Source organism: Phasianus colchicus, chromosome 2 (genome assembly GCF_987193195.1).
Source record: "Phasianus colchicus chromosome 2, bPhaCol1.hap1.1, whole genome shotgun sequence".
NCBI classification, from domain to species: Eukaryota; Metazoa; Chordata; class Aves; order Galliformes; family Phasianidae; genus Phasianus; species Phasianus colchicus.
Window position 1 is genome coordinate 3,387,723 of NC_143437.1, and position 21,695 is coordinate 3,409,417.

General features: G+C 36.4%; 1 protein-coding gene across 2 annotated transcripts in view; it reads left to right on the plus strand.

Moving 5' to 3' along the window:
• Nucleotides 1-21,695, plus strand: part of PSME4 (proteasome activator subunit 4) — a 65,363-nt gene that overhangs the window by 23,024 nt on the left and 20,644 nt on the right. For both annotated transcript variants that reach the window (XM_090134552.1, XM_090134553.1), the window contains 17 exons: nucleotides 528-714; nucleotides 1,369-1,458; nucleotides 2,803-2,867; nucleotides 2,974-3,124; nucleotides 4,597-4,695; nucleotides 5,202-5,271; nucleotides 5,711-5,778; nucleotides 6,394-6,609; nucleotides 7,551-7,708; nucleotides 9,351-9,446; nucleotides 17,441-17,496; nucleotides 18,558-18,614; nucleotides 18,786-18,841; nucleotides 18,951-19,049; nucleotides 19,533-19,595; nucleotides 19,759-19,854; nucleotides 20,656-20,787. In XM_090134552.1, coding sequence (XP_089990678.1) covers nucleotides 528-714; nucleotides 1,369-1,458; nucleotides 2,803-2,867; nucleotides 2,974-3,124; nucleotides 4,597-4,695; nucleotides 5,202-5,271; nucleotides 5,711-5,778; nucleotides 6,394-6,609; nucleotides 7,551-7,708; nucleotides 9,351-9,446; nucleotides 17,441-17,496; nucleotides 18,558-18,614; nucleotides 18,786-18,841; nucleotides 18,951-19,049; nucleotides 19,533-19,595; nucleotides 19,759-19,854; nucleotides 20,656-20,787 — 1,759 coding nt within the window. The remainder of the gene's footprint in view (nucleotides 1-527; nucleotides 715-1,368; nucleotides 1,459-2,802; nucleotides 2,868-2,973; nucleotides 3,125-4,596; nucleotides 4,696-5,201; nucleotides 5,272-5,710; nucleotides 5,779-6,393; nucleotides 6,610-7,550; nucleotides 7,709-9,350; nucleotides 9,447-17,440; nucleotides 17,497-18,557; nucleotides 18,615-18,785; nucleotides 18,842-18,950; nucleotides 19,050-19,532; nucleotides 19,596-19,758; nucleotides 19,855-20,655; nucleotides 20,788-21,695) is intronic.

A 21,695-nucleotide genomic window follows, 5' to 3' on the forward strand; every position in this document is an offset into this window, starting at 1 on the left:
AAAAAAAAGCTGGTAACTTAACAGATTTTAAATTAAAAAATAAAATTATAAATGGATTTCAATTGCTCTGTTCATAGGCAGTTCTACACAAACCTTACACTTTCATGTACACAGCTTCCACCAGCTTATGTAGATGCTGCTGGCAGTAGAATGGTGAGAGTTCTGTAGTTAAGGACTGCCTTCTCATTGCTAAACCACCTGCAGGAATTCGTCCTTAACAGCTGAAACAAGAAGAATGTAGTAGCATTGAATCTAGGAGTCCGTGAAGTTACTAATTTCCCCGCTGCAACAGCTAACAAATTACCTGATCCTGAAATTTTGAAACAGTTTTTAATATACAAACGTTAAGTCCATCGGAAAAAGCTTACCAAAAGGATGTTCTGAACTGTTGATTACCTTTTCTTGCAGATCTTTTCTTGCAGAAGCTGTGTACCCTTTTTGTAAAAAATAAAATAAAATAAAATTCACTTTTATTTTCTTTGATAAAACAGTGATTTTCCTAATATGATTGCTCTTACACCCTATAGAACATATCCTGCACTTGAGACATTGACAGAACCTCATCAGCTCACGGCTACTTTAAGCTGTGTAATCGGAGTAGCTCGTAGTCTGGTATCTGGTGGGAAGTGGTTTCCTGAAGGTCCAACACACATGCTACCTCTACTGATGAGAGCTTTGCCTGGAGTGGATCCAAATGACTTCAGCAAGTGCATGGTGAGTGTATCAATCTTACCTCTTCTTTGAATGTACTTAGCTAATTGACTCGATCTGAAAGCTTTTGTTACATTTGTATGAATGCAAGTAAAACTTGTATTTCCAGAAATTCTTAGTGTGATTTTATTCCTGGCACAACTCTGCTTGCAAAGACGTGATAATAAAGCTTCTAGCTTAAGATAATGCCTTTGGCTTGTTGGACACTGCCAAGTGAGTCTTTAACACCAGACTGTGATAAGCATTGTTTTGATTTTTTGGGCAGCTGTAAAAATGGATGTTCCAAATTTAGTAGAAATTGAGAAAACCTTTTCTTTATTACTAGGTTTCATTAAGTTAGGTCCCAGAAGCCTGTGTCGTGAGGGCTTCATTTTCCTTGACTATTCAAAAAATTCTAACATCAGCCTTTTTAACTTCAAAATCCAACAGAAAAGTGTTATTTTACCAGAAAATAGTTTTCTTTGTGTGAAGTTACAACTTCAGTTAGTTTTTAACCCAAAATCAGAAATAATTGGGTGATGTTTTGGACTGAAAGAATTGATCTGTAGAATTTTTTTTAATGTAATGATTTGTTTTAGCTGCCATACTTTAATTGGGAAAGCTTTTTAGTGTGTAGAATACAGCATTTATTAAAGAGCTGTTTGCAACTCTCAACAGATTACATTCCAGTTTATTGCAACATTTTCTACTTTGGTGCCTTTAGTAGATTGTTCGTCCGTGTTGCAAGAAAGGGATGATCTTTCAGAGGTAAGAGCACTGTGCCGTTGTAACAATGAAACCGTAACTTACAGACTTCAGCATAATTTCTAGCAATCTAATTGTGTTCAGAAGTGTGTTTCCAGACTCTCTTTGTGGGTGTAAGCTACATGGAACAAAAAATGTTATGCACAACCTTTATTTTTTTTGTTGCATTTGCTTCTAGTGAGTGTGGTGGATCTGATATCAGTGTTGTTTTAAGATATACACTTACCATTTCTAGTTCAAAAATAGTCCAGCTTAGAACAGTTTGAAGAGTAACTAGTTGGTTGTCTGGGGGAATCTGGGAGGAATTGGTCAGGAAGGAATTTGTTACTGAAAACCTAAGTGTAGAAGAAAGAATGGGATGTCTCTTCTGTTTTTATTTGTTTTTTCAATGAATTAATATCTTGTGCCTTTAAGGGCTGTTTCCCTACTATGGGAAACTATTGCAAAATACTCGTACCTCTTTGAAGTGTTCCTGTATTTAGGTTTCTCTTTTCTGATTAGGATGCTATTGCTATCTGTTCAGATCCTTCTTAATCTCTTCTGTTGAAGAGATAACATCATTAGGCAGTGAGCACCATCTCCCTTTTCTGTTTTAACTTTGCTGCCTCTTCTTTATTAGACTTGGTCTCCCTGCCTGTTTTCCAGGAGTGTTTTTAACGCTTTGTCCTTTTTCTTCTGCACATAACAAAAAAATACAGGAGGGAGTAGGAAATAATTTTTCTATTTCTCTGATTTTTCACTAGATTTTTGATTCTACTTTTGATAGAAATAATTTGTGTCCAGCATATTCTGAGTGTGGCAGCACTAGTATCCGCTATCATAGTTGGAACTGCCACATGGAATATTTTGGCTGCTGTTAAGGAGACTTCATGTAGCACTGAGAGCAGCTAACAGCTACAGATTTTGAATGGCCAGAGTGCTACTGGAATGTTAATTTCCTTGCCCTAAAGCTGCAGTGGAGTTTGCATGGTGAATGTGTAATGCAAATACGTCAGCAAAGCCAAGACTACTGCCACAGTTGGCACTCACTGACATACTGCTAGAAAGGAAGATCAGTAGTAAAGGCTAAAGGTTAGGTATCCATGGAGATGAACCCTTTTTCACCTTGAGAGGCTATCTGGCTAATTATCAAGGCCAGAGTGCTTGATTGAGCAGTGCAAAGTATATGTAGTAACTGCTTTCATGGGATGTACTCAAAACTATCCAAACTCTGTTAGGTGGGAGATGTACTCTGTATCACATAAAATTTGAATGTGCTTTTGAAGCAGTTGATAGAGGGTATCTTTATATTATGTTTTCCTAAGAAAAGCCAACCTTCTGTGTTCCTTTTGCATTGGAAAATTGTAGGTGGAAAGAGAGTTGTGCTCTGCAACAGCAGAATTTGAAGATTTTGTACTGCAGTTTATGGATAGGTAAGTAAGCTAAAGATAGATGAAAGCTTGGCATGAAGAACTTAATACAAATTCCCAGTTCCAATTAACTAAAATTGTACTTACTGTACTTACTGCATTTCTTTAGGTGTTTTGGACTTATAGAGAGCAGCACGCTGGAACAGACCCGAGAAGAGACTGAAACAGAGAAAATGACTCATCTAGAGAGTCTAGTTGAATTAGGTCTATCTTCTACCTTCAGTACAATCCTTACTCAGTGTTCGAAAGATATATTTAAGGTATGTAAATCATGGCACGTTCTGTAGAACTTTGAGTCTTAATTTTCTGTTGTGAATTGCTAGTGAGTTCAGATTCTTCCTGTGTTATCCTGTTATGATCTTATGCATTTTAACCAAGGGAGGGGCTAGGAGAATTTAGGACTTCATGTGAATTTGCTTTGTGATTTTTGTATGCATCAGTGCAGAGTTCTGAGCATCAGGAGGTGCTCTTTTTGTAGCCAATAGTAATTGCTAGGATTCTTTCTTACAGCGTTATTACTTTGTTGTTTTAGACAGAGATTTTTAAGTCTTTGGATATTAATGCTGACTTACCAAATTCCCATTTTCCTCTTTTCTCCCATCTTCCTCGTCTTCCACTGAGCAAAAGAAGCAGTTCAGGGAGCCATGTGGCCAAATAAGATCAGAAAAAGTATCTGTATTACAGTCTCTCAGGGCTGGTATGGGGAATCCATATTGTTACACAGGTGGATTCTTGTTGTTTGGGGGTAACACATGTTATTCTGTCTGTATTTTGAGATGCCGATTGTGCATTTTGAGTCATTGCTTTGGACACATAGGTATCATTTTGGTTGGAATCTTGTGAATGCAAATTCTTTTTGTTCCTTACTGTGTGTGATTATTTTTAGTGATGAACAACCTACATATATGCTAACTACTAAAATAGCCAATTCCCTATTTATTTGTTAAATAAGGGATATCTTGGCTTTATTTCACTTTCACATGTGAAATAAGTTTTCATGTAGTCAAATTGTGTCTTGTCCAGGGGAAGCTGCTTTTCTGTATAGTTTCTCAGAAGCATCCCCAAGCTTTGATCAGTCAGCTCAGTGTATCTCACCTCCTTTTTTCTCAAGGTGAACATTTTAGATGTCTTTTCATCTGAAAGCTGAATGTCCCTTTGTGTCATCAATTACAGCACAGTGTTTTTAAACTTGGAGAGGGCCCAGGGGAAAGAATGGACTTCAGTGACAGTTGATCATGTCATGTTATTTTTCATGAATACAGTAAATACAAAGGTGGGAAAAGCCATGAAAGTCTGCGAACTAGGAAACTATTTTGATTAACCTTCTTATCATTGCTGCTTTTGTAGCAGCATTTGTATTGTAGCTCAAGGCAGTAAGCATGCAGATAGGTGCACATAAACTGAGTCAAATGTACTGATACCATTTAAGATTTTTTTTTTTCCTGAGCAGTTAATTCACACATAGCTTTCTCTCCTTTCTATTCTCTAGTGTAATTAAATTGAGTGGTTAAGTTTTACTCAGCTTCAGGCATTGTACAGAACTGATTTGTCTTCTGTGTTCTGATTTCTAACGTGAATCATGTCTGCTATCATATATTTAAAAAAAAACAATATTATGGACAGATGTTGCCTTCCATGTAAGACCAAATGTTTTAGTTTTGTTTTGTTTTTTTAAAAAAGCACATGAAAAGCTAACCTCTGTCCTTTTCTGAACCTTTTCTATTAATTTTAGGTTGCCTTGGAGAAGGTTTTCAACTTTGCCATTTCAAACATATTTGAGACGAGAGTTGCTGGTCGAATGGTTGCAGATATGTGTCGAGCTGCAGTAAAAGTGAGAGAGGATGCTCTTGTTTCACTCTTATTTCACTTATTTCTAGTTTAAGTTTAAAAAAAAAAAAAAAAAAGGAAAACCAAGAAGTCCATACTGTTTTCTTGCATAAAATCTTTTATATCTTAAAAATACAGGAGGCTCTTAATATCTTAAAATTAAAAGGTTGTATTTAGCAGTATTTTCTTAATTGCTTTTATGTTAAATTTAATGGTTTTAATGAGTGTTTTAAAATCACAGAATCATAGAATTGCTTGGGTTGGAAGGGACCTCAAGGATCATCAAATTCCAACCCCAGTGCCATGGCAGGGCCACCACCCTCCAGATCTGGTACTAGAGCAGGCTGCCTGTAAAGTCATATGGACTCTAGATAGAATTGTTGTTAATTTGAAAATAGCCTGTGTTTCTTAGTGATATTATTAGAAGATTTGTATCAGTGTCAACGCTGAATTTGTGTTGCATCTTTTTAAAAAACTATTTATAATGGCTATTCATAATGCTGTTTCCAGTGCCGTCCAGAGGAATCCTTGAAACTGTTTGTACCACATTGCTGCAATGTTATAACTCACCTCACAGTCAGTAAGTTGTTAATATTTTTAATATTACACTTGTTTTGCTTTGGATTGACTTTCGTTAAGCATGAAAATAATATTTAGAACTTCCATGTCTATTCATCATTTCATCTCAATAATGGAAAATTATTTCTGTTCATTATTTCTTAGGAAAAAAAACACAAGTACTTGTGTAATTTCTTGGTGGAAATCTCTGCAGTGAAAAGAGCACATTTATTTATTTAATGTTTAGAGACACTTTGAATTGTTAAGTGATTTCCTCAAAGTATTCAAGATCTTAAGTGAAGTAAATTTCAGTTGGATGGGGGTGAAATATTAGTTGGAAGTTAGCCACAGAGGGCTTGTGAGCAAATTTTTGGAGCACAGGCATCTGTTCTATAATTTCACTGGCTTGCAAAACCTGTCTGCAGTGTGGTTACAGCAGTGCTGTTCATTTGTTCCTCTAGATGATGATGTGTTACGTGATGAAGAACTAGATAAGGAGCTACTTTGGAATCTTCAGCTTTTGTCAGAGGTATTGTAAAGAATACTCTCACTGAGCATGTATGCCATTGAATCTTATTTGATGCCTCTGAAAGAACAACAAAATTGAATTCTGCTGTTAAACTAAATGTTTACTAATGACATTGCATAACTTTCTTCTCTAACTTTAAATGGGGTGTAGATAGATGTCATTTGAAGGGAATAACCTTGGGGGCTGCACATGGAATAATATTAAAGCAGTTATTACAGTTATCAAGGAGTAGAGAAAGAAGAGGGTTCAATTTAGGGGAAAGTGTATTGTGGTAAAGGTATATGTCTTAAAGTGCATCTCAGTATGTATAAACAGTGCTAGAAAACATTGAACAAGATCAAAAGGGTAAAGGTATATGTCTTAAAGTGCATCTCAGTATGTATAAACAGTGCTAGAAAACATTGAACAAGATCAAAAGGGAAATACTTCACAGTTCTTGTGTGTTACTTTTTCAACAGTAGAAGTGGTAGTTTGTGTGCTAGTTGTGTATTAAATCCAAAATTCGTGTGATATGCTGAATGAAATGTGGTACAGTTGAGTGGTGTAATCATCTCTTTAGTCCTCCATAATATCATCTACTATATTTACTTTTCAAATGCTTGTCTTTCCTGTTAGATCACTCGAGTGGATGGAAAGAAGTTGCTACCATACAGGGAGCAGCTTGGGAAGATTCTGCAGCGAACCCTACATTTAACCTGTAAGCAGGGTTACATTCTGTCTTGTAACCTACTGCATCATCTTCTTCGTTCTGCTACACTTATCTACCCCACAGAGTACTGCAGTGTGCCAGGTGGCTTTGACAAGCCTCTTTCTGAATACTTTCCTATCAAGGCAAGGATTTTCATTTATTTAGGATTAGAGGATTTGACTTTCTTTTTAAAAAACAATCATACACAATATTATTTGTTTTAATTTGGAGATTTCTGAACATAGGTAGCAGCAATGGAAAGTGTAATTGAAAGATGCTTTAAGCTTTTAAATGTGTAGAGCAAATATCAAGTTTCTTAAAATTATATTGGTAGCAAAAAATGAATACTGACTTGTTTTGAGTAATTATATAGCATGATGTGTTTTATGATGTGTGTGTTTTACAATGATTGCATGACTACAGTAAGGTAAAGCAAAAGTTGTCTGCTCATGTTTCTTAATCTTGTAATTATATGATGCATTCAGTTGAGACCTAGATATCTTGAAATGCAGTGTTAAGGTTGCAAGAGAATTTTGCTGTTCACTTAAATATCCAGCCAGAAAAAGCATTACTGCACTGGAACAAACTTAATCTTTCACCTGGGTGAAAAGGCTATATAGCCTTTTCTTATTCCTTTTCACATGAACATTATCATCAGATACAACAAGTAATGTTGGGGACATGCAAAAAAAAGAGTGCAAGTACATCACTGCAAAACTGTTGCCAAAAAAGGAGATACATTATTTTTTAGGAATTTGCAATAGTGATTTTGAATTTGAATCTGGCCAAAGAAACAAGAAAGTTATACTTCAGTTACACCTTAACAGTCCTTTGCCTTTTAGTCCTTCCAGATATGTGTTATGTTCCAGGTGTATGCAGACAGTATATTAGGTTTGAGGATTACTATGTTGTTTTTTTCCTGAAGTTCTTTGAAAAACTGTTTTTATAACAGTAGCTAGTTCTTGTGTTTTGCAGTAATGTTAAGAGTTTTTTTTAAAAGGTTTGGGGGTTTTGTGTGTTTTTTTTTTTTTTTAAAGATTTGTATCATTGTTTGGTTAATATGTGATGTCTTTATTTAATATAGGACTGGGGTAAACCAGGTGACCTGTGGAACTTGGACATCCAGTGGCATGTTCCTTCATCTGAGGAAATAAACTTTGCTTTTTATTTGTTGGACACTTTTCTTCAGCCTGAGCTCACCAAACTAGAGCACTATGCAACTGGAAAACTAGAAATGTCCAGGTCAGTGCTAATGCATTATACAGAGGAAATGCCTTTATCCACTCATGTCTTCCAGTGGTTACTGCCAGCTGTACTAGCACTAAAGATATTAAGGAGCAAAATGCTGTAATGTTACAGTGTCTTAGGATATTCCAGGTATCTTTCCAAGGTTTTTAACTTTTCAAAGTGCATAAAGTTGGAAGTGCATTTCATGAAATTGGTAACAGATGATAACAGATTATTTTGAACAGAAAAACTTTTAAAAAAAAATCTGAGGACACTTTATATTGTTGTAGAGGAGTGGATGTTTTTGATATATACCCTAAATTATGACTTTTAAATTTTAGTCAGCAAGAAAGTTTTTCCTCTGCACTCTCTGTTCTTACTTTGGTATAACCATTTGTCTTTCCTGAGGTATGAAATGGGGTGCAGAACCAATTTGGCTTGCAGATCTTTTTAGTGCTCCCTTTACTACAATTGAAAGGCTTGAGTGCATAGAGTGGTCCTGCAAAAAGTGGCATTGTGTTAACTGAGGAAGTAATGGATGTCAGTGGCATGAACAAAGGCGAGTGGAGGCAAGATTACTATTAGCCAATCTTGTTAAACTTTGTTAGTGTGAAACCATGGCTTTGAAGAATAGTTTCCTAACCACAAGACAGTCATGAGTTTATTACGTGCTGAAGCATTTACAAGTATCAAATAGCTGAAGCTTTTTACAATCCTCTCAAGAAATCTTTTTCTTGTATTAAATCCTCCTAGCCTTGATATAACTAAGTGTAGGTATTTATACTTCAACAGATGTTCATTGTTCAACATCATATCTCATACAGTACAGTGCTGCAGGGTGTATCATGCTCCTAAATATATTTCTGTCCTACCAAAGTCCCACAGTGCTTTATTCCTGAAAAAGGCAATATGTGCTTGACAAATCAGTGCCACCAAATTGCAATTGTAATTTATACTTAGGCTAAAGGAAGAAAGTATATGTCTCCCATATAGGTCTTTAGCCTATTTGCATATGTTGTTGTACTGTTTGTTTTGCTTTCTTCTGTTTCTGTTTGGCACCTTGTATGTAAAGCAGTTAGTTTATAACAGAATTGGGCTTTGAATTGATCAGTGCTCCACTATGCTACCTAACAGAAATAAATGATGATGATCAGGACTATTCAGCCAAGTGCTTGAATTGTAAATTAAATTGGAATACAAGATAGCATAGCTGCAGGAATAGAGAATGCTTTAAGTAGCTGAGGATGTAATGAATGTGAATAAATGAGGATGCCAGATGAAACTGCTAGTGTTTTAAATGGCATGATTTCAGTAAGTAGCATTTTTGTTGATTCTTACATAAGTTTTATATCTTACAAAACTCTTCCAAACAATAGCACTAACAAAACACACTAACTTCAAAACAGACAGCTGTCTGGGGTAAAGCTGTCTGTTTTGAAGTTAGTGTGTTTCATTATCCTTAAGTTTCCTCCTGCAGACTTCAAAAGCTCCACGTGAGTGTTGGCGGTAAATAATAGAATCTGATTACAGAAAGCAAGCAGTGCTTGAAAATATTCTTTCATGAAACATCACAAAACATATGGTTTATCTTCTGTATATTCTGAAGTATTTAATAAGATAGTTACAGTAATCAGTTTTTCTTTTTTTTTTTTTTAAGAGATGACGTGCAGCAGTGTCTTGCCATAGTGCATAACTGCTTGATTGGTTCTGGGAATATTCTGCCTCCTCTGAAAGGAGAAAGGGTAGCTCACCTGTAAGTAGATTTTATTTATCTATCACAAATATCTGTAGCATATTATGGTATTACTCCATATTTTTTTCAGTATTTTCTTATTGCTACTGACACCCAGCTGCTTCTAGTGTCTGTTTTTAAGGAACTCCCCCACCAGTATGTAATGCAGAAACTTAAAATATGAGTCACAGACGCAATGGAGTGCTTAAAACATGAAATAATGTTAAGTCTTTTCCCGTGCAGGGCTGTGCAAATATTTTTAAAAGGTAGGTGACAGCACTGCATTGCTGATGCAATTTTATATGAAGGAAATGGAAGCTGAGCATACATTGGTATGTTTTTTCTCCTCCAAAGGAAGCCTGCCATCTCTAATAATGTTTGCATCTCCCTGAACAAACACACATCCTGAACTTAGCTTCTTTCTGGCTGTGTTCTTATCTTAAAGTAGCAAGTAAATCCTGTTCAAATGCTCCTACCCTTGTGGAATGTAATAAGAACTCCAGCAAAGATGCCTGATTGAATTTTCATTTGGGAAGTAATAAGAACAATGCTCCTTGCTTTATAGTAGTTTGGGCTTGTTACATAGATTGCTGCTGAAGTGTTGAATTCTTTGAGAAACTGTTGAAATATTAATACTGAATTTGATCTCGCTGTTCATGTATGTATATATCATGTTTTGAAATATGGAGGGTGTGGCTTATGGCAGAAGTCTTTATTTAGTGATTGGAAATGAGCTTTTGTGATATTTTGGTTTTTGGCTCAAGTTTTGACTGTTAAAAGTTGAAAAGAACTTTGGCGAGATTCAGATGTGTACTTTGGGTGCTCAGCTGCTGTGAGCTCCTTGCAGAGGTGAGAGTTCTCTTTTGAGAGTATCTAAGAGCATGTGTTAAGCAGGAATGCTGTGCAGAGGCCATTGCCATTGGCTGTACGAAAAAATCAAAGGAGTCTAAGTAATCTTTTAGCTCAAGAGACAACGCAAGGTACTCAGCCTGATTTAGGAATATCTTCTAGAATAAAGCCATCTGAAAGGCACTGCAGTCATTGGCTGTTCTTGTACCAGTAATGTGATGTGAGACCCATGTTAGCATCACTGCTGGTTCAGTCTGAATCCTTAACTTGGGACTATGTCTGTGGTTTCATTCTTGGTCTGGGTTGTTTAGGATCATCCTTTTGTATTTTTGGGTGGGACCTGTGAACTCTTAATGTACAGGTTAAGACAAACTTATCACCTTATAAATGTTTTGAATGGAAGATTTGAAGATTTACTTCATTCTGTTAGTTATCTGTGCTTCCTTATTGAATACATACAATTTATACAACAGCATGCTGGAATCAATGTGTGACTAAAGAAATGGAAATCTTATTTTTCTTAGATCTTAATTTTGACATGTAATAATTTATTCTACTTAATGACTGTAGAGCTTGAGAATCTTTCATTATTTGTACTCTGAACAGGCTTTCTACTTACTGATAAGATAATAGGTCTTGCAGCCACTTATTACATTTACATCAAGGCTTTTAAGAACCATACTTAAAGCAGTGTATCTTTTCAGTCACTTTATACAGGGCTCTGGGCTTTCCCCACTGAAATTGAATGAATTTTGGCTCTCCTTCAGTTCTTTTTTTTGTGTGATTTGAATGATCACAAATTTTATTTATATATACATACATACATATATATAAAACAAATATATATATAATATAGGAAATCTGAGGGAAATAGAGTGGATATGTGCACAGATAATTATTTTTTGACCTTTTAAGGTGCACTGAATGCTTCAGGAGATCCCATCACACTGTTTTACAGACTTCCTATTAAACATATGTTAGCTCCCTGTAAGTTTATATATTTGGAAAGAACGGTTATGAAGATTGATATCAATTAAACATCTTGAGAGACTGACTGATCCATCTGGGGCAAATGGTGATCATGATTCTATGATTCTGTGAAATGGTGTTCATTCTGAAGGTGCTTCTTATGAAATGCATGTCTTAACGGATTACTGTAAGTAAGTGGGCATCACAGAATGGTGCCAAGAAGGAATGCATGCTCTCCAGGGCCTTAGTCCTTCCTCTTCCTTCCCTAGGAAATCAATCCCTGGCATATTTGTAGGGAGGAAGACCTCTTCTTATTAAAAAGCAATATTAAGCAGGCTGCTTTCTTATGCCATGTGTCCACATTCTGCAATAAAGATTATAAGCCAATTGTATATAGCAAGTTCAGCAAAAGCACCTCCTATTAGAATAGAAAGGGTTTCCTTTTAATTATGGTGGTTTTGTGAGTTCTTGGGATGCTTTTTGTTAAGATAACGGTTGCGTACAGTAGGAGCAGGCTTGAGAACATACATGAAACAGTGATTTGAAACCTAAGGATGTTTGTTGTCAGTGACTAATTCAGTTATGCAGAATGCCTGTTTTAAGTACTGAGTGGGCACAGATGGTAGCTAACACTGGTGCTGGTAATATTCACTGTCCTCGTGTGGCAGTGTAGAAATATTTTAAATGCAATTATTGCTTAAATAATAATAAAAAAACGGAACAACAATGAAAAACCCCACCCTTTTTAAATATGATCTACTGTAGAAGATTGTCAGTGAACTCCAATGACCTGATAACATGCTGTGTAGTGTAGCACTGTTGTTTGGGCTGGCTTTCATATAAAGCTGAAGAGATGTAACTGGTGGATTTTCCTTCATCTGATGGTTAAGGATATCTAAAGATTCTCACTAAGCAGGACAGATGACGAGCATCTGTTTCTTTTAACTCTCACACCTATCTAGTGAAGGAAAGCCATTTATGTGGGAGAGCTTGCAGCTAAGTCATTGGGACCTCAGCAGAAGTACAGTGTTAGGTCAGATGTTTCTGCTCTGTGCAGTGGGGTGGTGAACTGGACATGATGGCTCAGTAATACGTAACCTCCATCGGTGTGCAGACTGCTCCCTCTGCCCAGATGCTCTTTTCCTTTAGAGTATGTTTTGTGGTTTGACAAATGTCTGTTGCCCAAGTATTTGCAAACCCTGATCTGGGGATCTGTTTGCAGCCTCGTACAGGTGGCCCTGGGGAAGGCAGTGGCAGGAGTGAAGAAGAAAGGAGAAGAGATATTTAATCAATATATTTAATTATTTATTTGTAAAGCTAAAATATACTGATACCTTTTGGCCTTCATGCATAGGTATGTTTTGTTAAAGGACATCCAGTTAGTAAAATGCAAATAAATAGCTGCTATATTACAACTGTCTCAGCCTTACTATTGTTGGTGTTTATAAGCAGCTTTCATACGTTTTAATTGATTTAATTTGCTAATTAATTTAACTGACTTAGTCATAACCGTGTGTGTGGTATGAAGCAAGATGATTTAAATGAGTGAGGAATTAATCAGTGTTTTCTAACTTAAGTAATACAGGAAGCTAATTACAGAAATTTTATCTTGACCGTTTGTCACAGATGCCACAGCATGGCTGGATGCTCATTTCATTACTGGTTGGTGTAATTGACCTGTGGTGTAGCATAGAATTCTCATGAGGAGTTTGGTTTTGTTTTTTTAAAGGTAAATTTCAATTTGTAGTGTTATTACATAAATGAGGCAGTCCCCAGGAGGGCTGAGAGGCACTGCTTGATCACTGTTCTGGTAGAAGCAGTGAGTCTGCCTTCCTGTCCTAAACCTTGAAAAAACAAATTGCAGCCACAAATACAGCAGGCTGCTTTCCACTGACACTGAAGCCATTTCCTGCTGGGTGGTTGTTGCTGCTATCATTTTTTTGAAGCTGTTTTACAGTAGGAAAACATCTATTGCAAATGCAAGACCTCTCTAGTAATATTTGGAAAGAAGCCTAACATGTTTTCCTGCCATCCCAGGTTAACAGTATGACTCTTTTGTTTGATCACAGAGGTTGCATTACAGTTATTTTCATGGAAGGATGTTGATTAAGGTTCATCTGTTACACCGTTCACTTCAGGAATGAAAAGTTTTCTGTAAAAAATCATTTGATTCAGTCTAGAGACTTCCCAATAGATTTTGTTGTTCCCCAACATTGAGCAACTGGGAGTACTCAATTTCAGAACATTATTGTTCTTTAATATTTCTCCTTGCTAAGAAGAGCCTTTGTTTTGGATCCCTAGCAGTTTGTGTTGGTTGGAAATGGATTTGCTTCTTGAATAGTTAACATACAAAGCTTTTCTGTTTCTATTTTCTTCGTGTTAAAAAGCTTTGTTTTCTTTATTTACAGTGCTTGATAAATGCTAGCTAAATATTTCAAACCTACTGTTTATCTCCAAGTATGTACGTTGGCTTGAGCCTTCTTGAGTCTCCTGCCAATCTAGGTTAATGTTTTCATACTGATTTATTAGCTTCCTTTTTTTAAAACCTTTTGACTGGGAGTCTCTGAACAGGAAAAGCAGTGGGTTTGGTACTGAATGCACTTGGTGGACCCAAAAACATACACTTGGCCTGTGTGTATGTATGCTCACGTTGCTATGAAGTATTAAGAGTGATTGCTTTATTTAGTGAACTTGAGCTTATATGGTTTGGCTTTCATAATGCTCCAGCATTTTCTGAGACCAAGCAGTGGGTAGTTTGTATGATTTCCCTCTCTCTGCCACATTTTTTGCCCAAGTTTGTGAGCAAAATTCCCCTGCTTATTTCTATAATTTACAGAAATCATTTACATCTTTCTGAAAATAACCATCAGAGCTTAACTAAAAAAATAACTCATGCTATTCTAAAAGGCAAAGGGAAGAAAAGAATTGAGGAGGTTGCAAGCAGCAATCCTTTGTGATAGCAGGAGGTTTTGATGTAGCTGGTCAGAGTTGCAGTGAATTAACCTGTCACAGGCGTGGAAAAATGGCATCTGCTTTTTTCCATGCTGGCAGAAACAGTGTGATGGCTGCCCTGCTGTACGGAGTGTGTGTAGGCACACGTAATGCTTCTGTGCAAGCAGTCTCCCCTTTTCCCTAAGAGTCTGCTGTAGTTGACAATAATGTCAGTGTTTTTTTTTCCTGTTGTAATGACTGTAATGGTGTGCAAGTAGAGATTTTTCCAGATGCAAAGAATATAAAGCTTTTAGAGGTTGAAAAATCCTTCACTGATGTTTGGTTGAGTTCCTGTTCGCTTCCCATTCTTGCTGCCTGCATATTAACCAGGTAATCCTCAGCTGCTGCTTTAGGGATGCAGAAACAAGGTTAGTCACCTTTTCACCACCTCTTAAATTCAGCTTGGTTAGATAGGATGGAACAGGCTGCCCAGGGAGGTGGTGGAGTCACTGTCCCTTGAGGTTTTCAAGAAAAGGGTAGATGTTGCACTGAGAAACACGGTGCCCATTTAGTGGGCATGGTGATGATGGGTTGGTGGTTGGACTAGATGATCTTAGTGGTTCTTTTCCAACCTTCGTGATTCTGTGGTGCAGTATGTAATTGCTTCCATGGAGTGATGCTGGAAAGTTTTGTTTCTGAAAAGCTGCATCTTACTGCTGAAGTCTTGAGGAAGATGCCTACAGACACTTGAGTAAAATGCTCAGTGAAATGTCTGGAAGCTGTATAAACATAGTGTTGTTCTCAGATGAAGATGCTTATGGATTTGCGCTGTAGCGAATAAGGGAATGAATTCCTCAAAGTTCTGCTTAGTTGGAATTTTTCTTCTAGCCATAGTTGTGGACACTCTTTGCCCTTAAGCTTTCTTGGCAATTTGTGTTGATATGAAATGAAGGGTGGTGTTATTTGTACACTGCATGAAGTATTGCAATGAGAATCTTGCTATGGGTATTGACTGCATGCTTATGGAAAACACATTGTTTCCTTTGGTATGTCCCAGGCAAAGCCTTAATCCAAGCCTTTCTCTGACCAGTGCTTGAAATGCAGAGTGTGGTGGCATGGATCTTTTTAGTTGGCCAACTAGAAAACTTTGTTGCATTTTGAATAAGGGATTTTCACCCTACTAGCAACCCTACTGAAATGAATGGTTCTGCATGTGGAACGATGTCACGGTTGGTGGGAGCAGACCCAGGCTGGGTCAGGGTTGCACAGCACTCTCAGTTGACTTGTTGCTCCTGGTCTGCTGCCTTCTGCCTGGAGGGCAGAGAGATCCTGTTTTTGCTTGGTTTCAAATGCTGGATATTTGGCTGGTAAAGAACAGCTGAAGGAAAGCTAAAAAAACTGTAGTCTCTGTAGGCCAGCAGAGGGAAACCTGTTAAATCACACTTGAATTTTCCTTGCTGCCTCATGGATAGAACAGCTGTATGTGAACTTAATTCTTATCAGGGAGGGCTGTTTAAAGATAAAAATGTATTAAGATGCTTGAGAAAACCATGCTGCTGTGAGCTCATTTACCTACCAGCATATCCAGCATGCTGTACAAATAATTACTTAGTGTCTCTCTGCCTGAGATTGTTAATTTATCTGTTACATTTCTTTTAAGAAGTATTTGTGGTAGAAAGATTCACTTTTTTTCTCCCACCCCTCTTTCAAGATACTAATCTTAGGACTGTCACTTTCCTGTATCTTTCCCACCTTGAAAGACCTGATCTTGGAGCAGTTCCAACAAACATTTTTCTAAGTCAATCATGTAGATTCTAAGAGCAGATTTGAGACCACAGAATCTTTGTTAAAAATTTGTTTGTGGCCTAAAGGACTGAATTTAGATATTTTGGAAATTGTATTAGCGGTCAATTTATTTTTTGAGCACCCAGAATGATGCAGATTTGGGGGGTGGAGGGGAAGCTTCCAGAATGGTTTGTTTTCAAGTTACTTAGTGGTACTGGAAAATACGGTGAGGAAAAGGAAATGACTTGCCTGTTCATGCCCAAATCATTAAGAAAAAGATGTTTCGATTTGACTTCTGTTGGTCCAGATTTGACCATTGCAAGAGCTGAGAAGTCTGTTTATATAATCTCTGCTTGCAAGGTTTGTCTTGAGATTTGCACCCCTCTATCAAATCAGTATAGTAATTGCAGCAGTCATGTTTTTAATGAGTTGCTTTTTTTTTTTTTTTTTTTTTCAGAGAAGAAATAAACCTGTTTTGTAGTTCTGACAGGTAGAATTTTTCAGTTGCCTGAAAGTCTGAAATCTTATCCTAGTATCTGGTAGGGAGTGCTCAGATGTAGAACCAGGTGTTTCTGATGTGTTATTTAGCATCTGTAATAGGAGTACTGCATCACTGTACACTGCATCACTACATCACTGTACACTGCATCACTTAGCTTTGTTTACTGTGATGGTACTGTTGATGCAATTTTTGTGAAAATTTTCTTTTTATAGGGATTACTTGCTGATATTGTTCAATATTACAGTGGTACTTTTTACTCCTGACTTTCTTTCCAAAGCACGTTGGAATAGTTTGTCATTAAAAGCCTGAATTTGTTCATAGTAATGCAGTAGAGGATAAAAGGTAGTTAACATACCCTATGCTTTCTTTTCTTATTTCATTTACATTCATTAGCACAATATGATGTCTGAATTTGTACTTCATGGTGGTTATATATGAAGTAAATAAGGTTCAAAAATATACTTTAAAAAAAAATCCTGGAAAAAGTATGTTTTTTTTTTCCATAGTTATTGAGTTATTGATTATGAACTTGAAATAACAAGTATAGTTCCTGTAGATTATGGGGACCAGAGTCAGAAGAGCTCCATCAGCTTAACCTGTCAGCAAAGGACTTTGCTTCAGTCCTTTGCCATTCAACAGTCAAATTCTTCTGGCCTTCCTTGCCTAAGATGGCTGGCAGCCTTGCTTGTTATGATGAGTGTGATCATAGGTTTGACAGATACTGAGTTTCTGATAAATGAAAAATCAGGATTGTGGGTTCCAAGTATTGTTACAGTGTACTTGTCTCTGATACAGTCTGACACATTAGTAGGATTTCCTAATAACTGTTAGAGAACTAAGGTGTACACTTAGTTAACCCAAACCTTTTTGAAACTACCAACATGAAATTTAGCTTGTTAAAATTAATTAAATGTCACTAAAGTCTGTGTAGTTGGTGATTTCCATGCTGTGTAGTAATATTTGGTTTGTTTTCACGCAGGGTACCAAGTCTGGTATCTTTGGAAGAGACAAAACTGTACACGGGTGTTGAATATGGTAAGTAGAAACTAATTCTGCTCAAACAGGCTCAAAGTGTTGTTTTCCCATCTCTACCCACCTGTGAAAGCTGTAGATTCTTCTTGAAAGCATAGTTTTGATTATTCTCTGTATTAAAGAGCTTTCTTGGGCCAACATGGGATATTTGTGCGCACTCCATTTTATCTTCAGCTATGGTAAAGACATAAATATGAAATAAACACTGGAGTATTGGAGGCTTCTGTGGTTCATTTACAAAAGGAACATTGCTATTAAAACAGTTACTAGTCATTGGCATAGTGGAAGGAAGCATCACATAGTTTTCCCTTCTGCCTTTCTAGTACATTTGAAGACTGAGTAAACTGCTCGAAGATCAAAGGGTCAGTCACACAATCTGGGCACTTAATAGTCATACTTCAGTGGTAAAGGATTATTTGAGTCCAATTCTTTAGAGTCTGAAACATCAAAGTTGACAGAGTAGCTTTGTCCTCGGGCTTTATTGTGTTCTTTACTATCTTCCAAGTTGGAAAGTTTAAATAACAGTCGGAGGCACAGTAACTGCTTTTCAGATGATTGATTATAGTTGCTTTGAAATCTGGTCAGTTAATTTACAAGCAGTTGAGTTTGTGGCCGTGTAAGATGTGTAATAGAGAATGGGCTTTAAATTAGTCATCTTTTAGATCAATTCAAGATTATCCTGGTTTTATCCAAGGAACTTGCTCATGTTATTGAGCCTGTTTTTTGATTCTGTATTTTTGTTCTTATTCAGATCGGAGCTGTCTTTTCCTCTATTCATTGAAGGGGAATAAATCCCCAGTCTTGTATCAGCTTAATCCCCTGAGATCTATCATCTGTGTTCTTTTGGCTTTCTCTTTTACCCTGCTTAGTGTGTAACTCATTAGTTTTCATATGTTAAACAATCTGCCTTATTCTGTGGTTAAGTGAAACCATCTACCAAGGCAGAGGAGGAAAGTCCAATGATCTGTACTGTGTTTTCTGAGTAGTCTGCTCCAGGTTTCTGCTGATGCACTTCAGTATTGATTTTTGTTTTTATAATAAAGAATATGTTTAATTTTGTACAGATTTATCAAGAGAGAATTATCGTGAAACTATTGCAAGGGTTACAAGGAAATTGTTACGTAAGTATAAGGATTCAACCTTTATATAAGAAGTATGGTGGTTTTTATTTTAAGTTTAATGTAAGAAACTTGTTTCCTTTACTTTGCTTGTAATACTTAAGCTTTATAGAAATTGTTTATTTGAAAGCTCTTTTCCTATATGATAATACATTTCTTTTCTCCAAATTGCAGGTTACATACTTGATAATTCAGAAGATGATACCAAGTCTTTATTTCTAATAATAAAGGTATATTTATTATTTGTAGTATTTAAGATATGACACACTTCTTATTTTGCAAACAAGATGACTTGACTTTGGAGGATGATTATTAATTCTCATCTTTTTTTTTCTGCAGATAATTAGTGATGTTTTGCAGTTCCAAGGGTCTCACAAACATGAATTTGATTCCCGATGGAAAAGCTTTAACCTAGTGAAAAAATCAATGGAGAACAGGGTCAGTAATTCTTTAAGTGTGTGGGGAGAATAGTTACTAATGCTCAGGAAGGCTTTTTCCACATTTTCTTTACAGTCCTAATGAAAATTTTCATGATTTTTGAAATTCTGTGGAAGAATATTGTTTTGTAGTATGTTTGTATTTTTATTTGGAAATCTTATGCTTAGCATTTTGGAATTGTAACCCAGGGTGTAAGCAGTTAGCATCCTTAGACCAGAGTCTGAGTCTTGGCATGATGCTCTGCTCTGATAGTTGTTAACAGAGTAATTTGTGTGACCAGAGCTTCCTTTTGCTTACAAAGGGAATTTATTCCCAGAATAAATGAAAATAGGTAAATGAAAACCTTTACCTGAGGGGGGAAAAAAAAAACAATATATTCTCACAATTTACTACATTAAATTAAAAGTACCAGGTGGAAATTCAGTCAGTATAGGCTGCTGTGTGAATATTGAAATCTAAACCCAGTTATGTATTTCCTTCCAGCTTCAAGGAAAGAAACAGCATATCAGAGCTTTGCTGATAGACAGAGTTATGTTGCAGCATGAGGTAATACTTTCACTTAATAATTATTATTACTAACCCATTTACTAGAAAAGCTGATTTGTTATATTGTCATTTAGTTAAAGTTGCAGTGATCCTTCACTGTTGTTTCACTGACATTATTAAAGTCTAAAAATAATCCTTTATTTGCGTTCTTAATATAATTTAGTTGAGAACACTAACAATGGAAGGCTGTGAATATAAAACCTCCCACCAGGAGATGATCAGAGATCTTCTTTGTTTGTCCACAAGCTCATATGGTCAGGTAAGTAACCATCTTTTGTAGTTCTGAAATATTGTGTTGATCTTTTTTCTAATACTTTTTTTGCTTTTCAATTCATTTTCATGGCAATATGAAGCTTTTAGTTACTTCATTTATGTTAGTTACCAATTTTGACATAGTCCACTCTTCATCAAATTAAGGATGGGTGGAAAGTAGCCTAAAGGCTACACATTTTTGAGCTTATTTTCTAGATTTCAAAAACAATAATTCAACAAATAATTTCATTTAAAAATATACTAGCTTGAGGCTTTAGATGTGATATTTCCAATATGATTAATAACACTGGGTTCCTAAATCTGTTTTTAGGAAGTAGGCAAGCTAATTTTTAAATAATAATAATAAAATCTGGAAAAAAAAAAAACAACAACAAAACAGATGTGCCAGTGGTTGCACTATGAATTCTTAGCCCCGTGGGAATTCCATGTATATATAAATTCAAATCCATCCACAATGTCTACAGGCTCTTTAGAGTTCTGCATATAGCATCTGTTATGCTGGCTGTTTGCTTTTGAAGTGATCTAAAAAATATAGTGGCCATTTTTGGCAGTATAAAGAACTTTTTAGCTCTTCTCAAATAAAGGCTTGAAACAAGTTTATTTAGATACAGTTGTAAGGATGAGGGGAAGCATGTTGTTTAACATCTACAACAAGTAACATGCTTGAGTGCACAAATCAATCTTGTAAATTCTGCATAGGTAAAATAGCAGCACCCTTACAAAACAAATTGATGTAGCGTATATTTTTGGTTCAGAAGATTTTCTAGTGATTTCTGTCTTCCCACAGGTCAGAAGTAAAGCTCAGCAAGCATTTTTCACAGCTTTGGGAACATACAATTTTTGCTGCAGAGATATCATTCCCTTGGTTTTGGAGTTCTTGCGTCCAGATCGGCAAGATGTCACTCAACAGCAATTCAAAGTACTGTCTCATTAACTTTGTTTCATGCCTGTCTTTGAAAGTGTATTTACAGGGGAATTATTGATTTTTTTTTACAAGCATGATTCTTACAGTTCTGTGGCACATAGCTTAAGCACAACTAATATAAACAATTATTTGGGTTAAATGTGTTGTCAGAAGAAATTTTGTTTGTTCCTAATTTCATTGTGTGATCAGGTATTACAAAAGCGAATGTTAGCAGCTATTTTTAATGGAAGTTGAGGAAGCTGTAGTGCAAAGCTGTAAAACTCTCTGAGCAGTTCAGTCAGCTCTAACAGTAGAAATGGATAACTCAAACTGGACAAAAAACTGATCCCCGAAAAACATTTTAGTAAAAGCAGGTAACTTCTGATGTTGTCTGGAAATGGTGCTGATGCAGTGTCTGTGCAGGTTTTCCCTTCCTGGCCAAGGAAGCATTGTGCTCCCTCCCTTACCCTGCACCTCCTCACTCTTTTTGACCTCAGAGACAAGTTTGGATTCTTGTTGTATGATCAGAGCAACAGATCTCAGCTTCTCATCCTACTTTACCTGCCTGATATGTAATGTCAGACAGTGTGTGATTATATTGCTTACATAGCTTATTGTCATTTTTAATAAGGAAGCCAAACTTAGTTACTTTATCCCAGTTGATCCCAGTCTTCCTGCATTACAGCATTTGCTGCAGTACTACAATTTGGCATTTCTGATACTGCTGCCTACCTAGTCTTAGCCTGTTCAGTATTACTGCCATGGTGAGCTAGGTACTATTCCTCCTAAGACTTTACTCCACAGTAAGGTTCCCAAGACTTCCTTCCAATTACCTGTGAAATTAGGCAATTTCTCATGAAGCTCCAATTTAATCACCTGTGAAATCCAGCCACTCTTGGTTTCACAACTCTTGTCAACTTCTC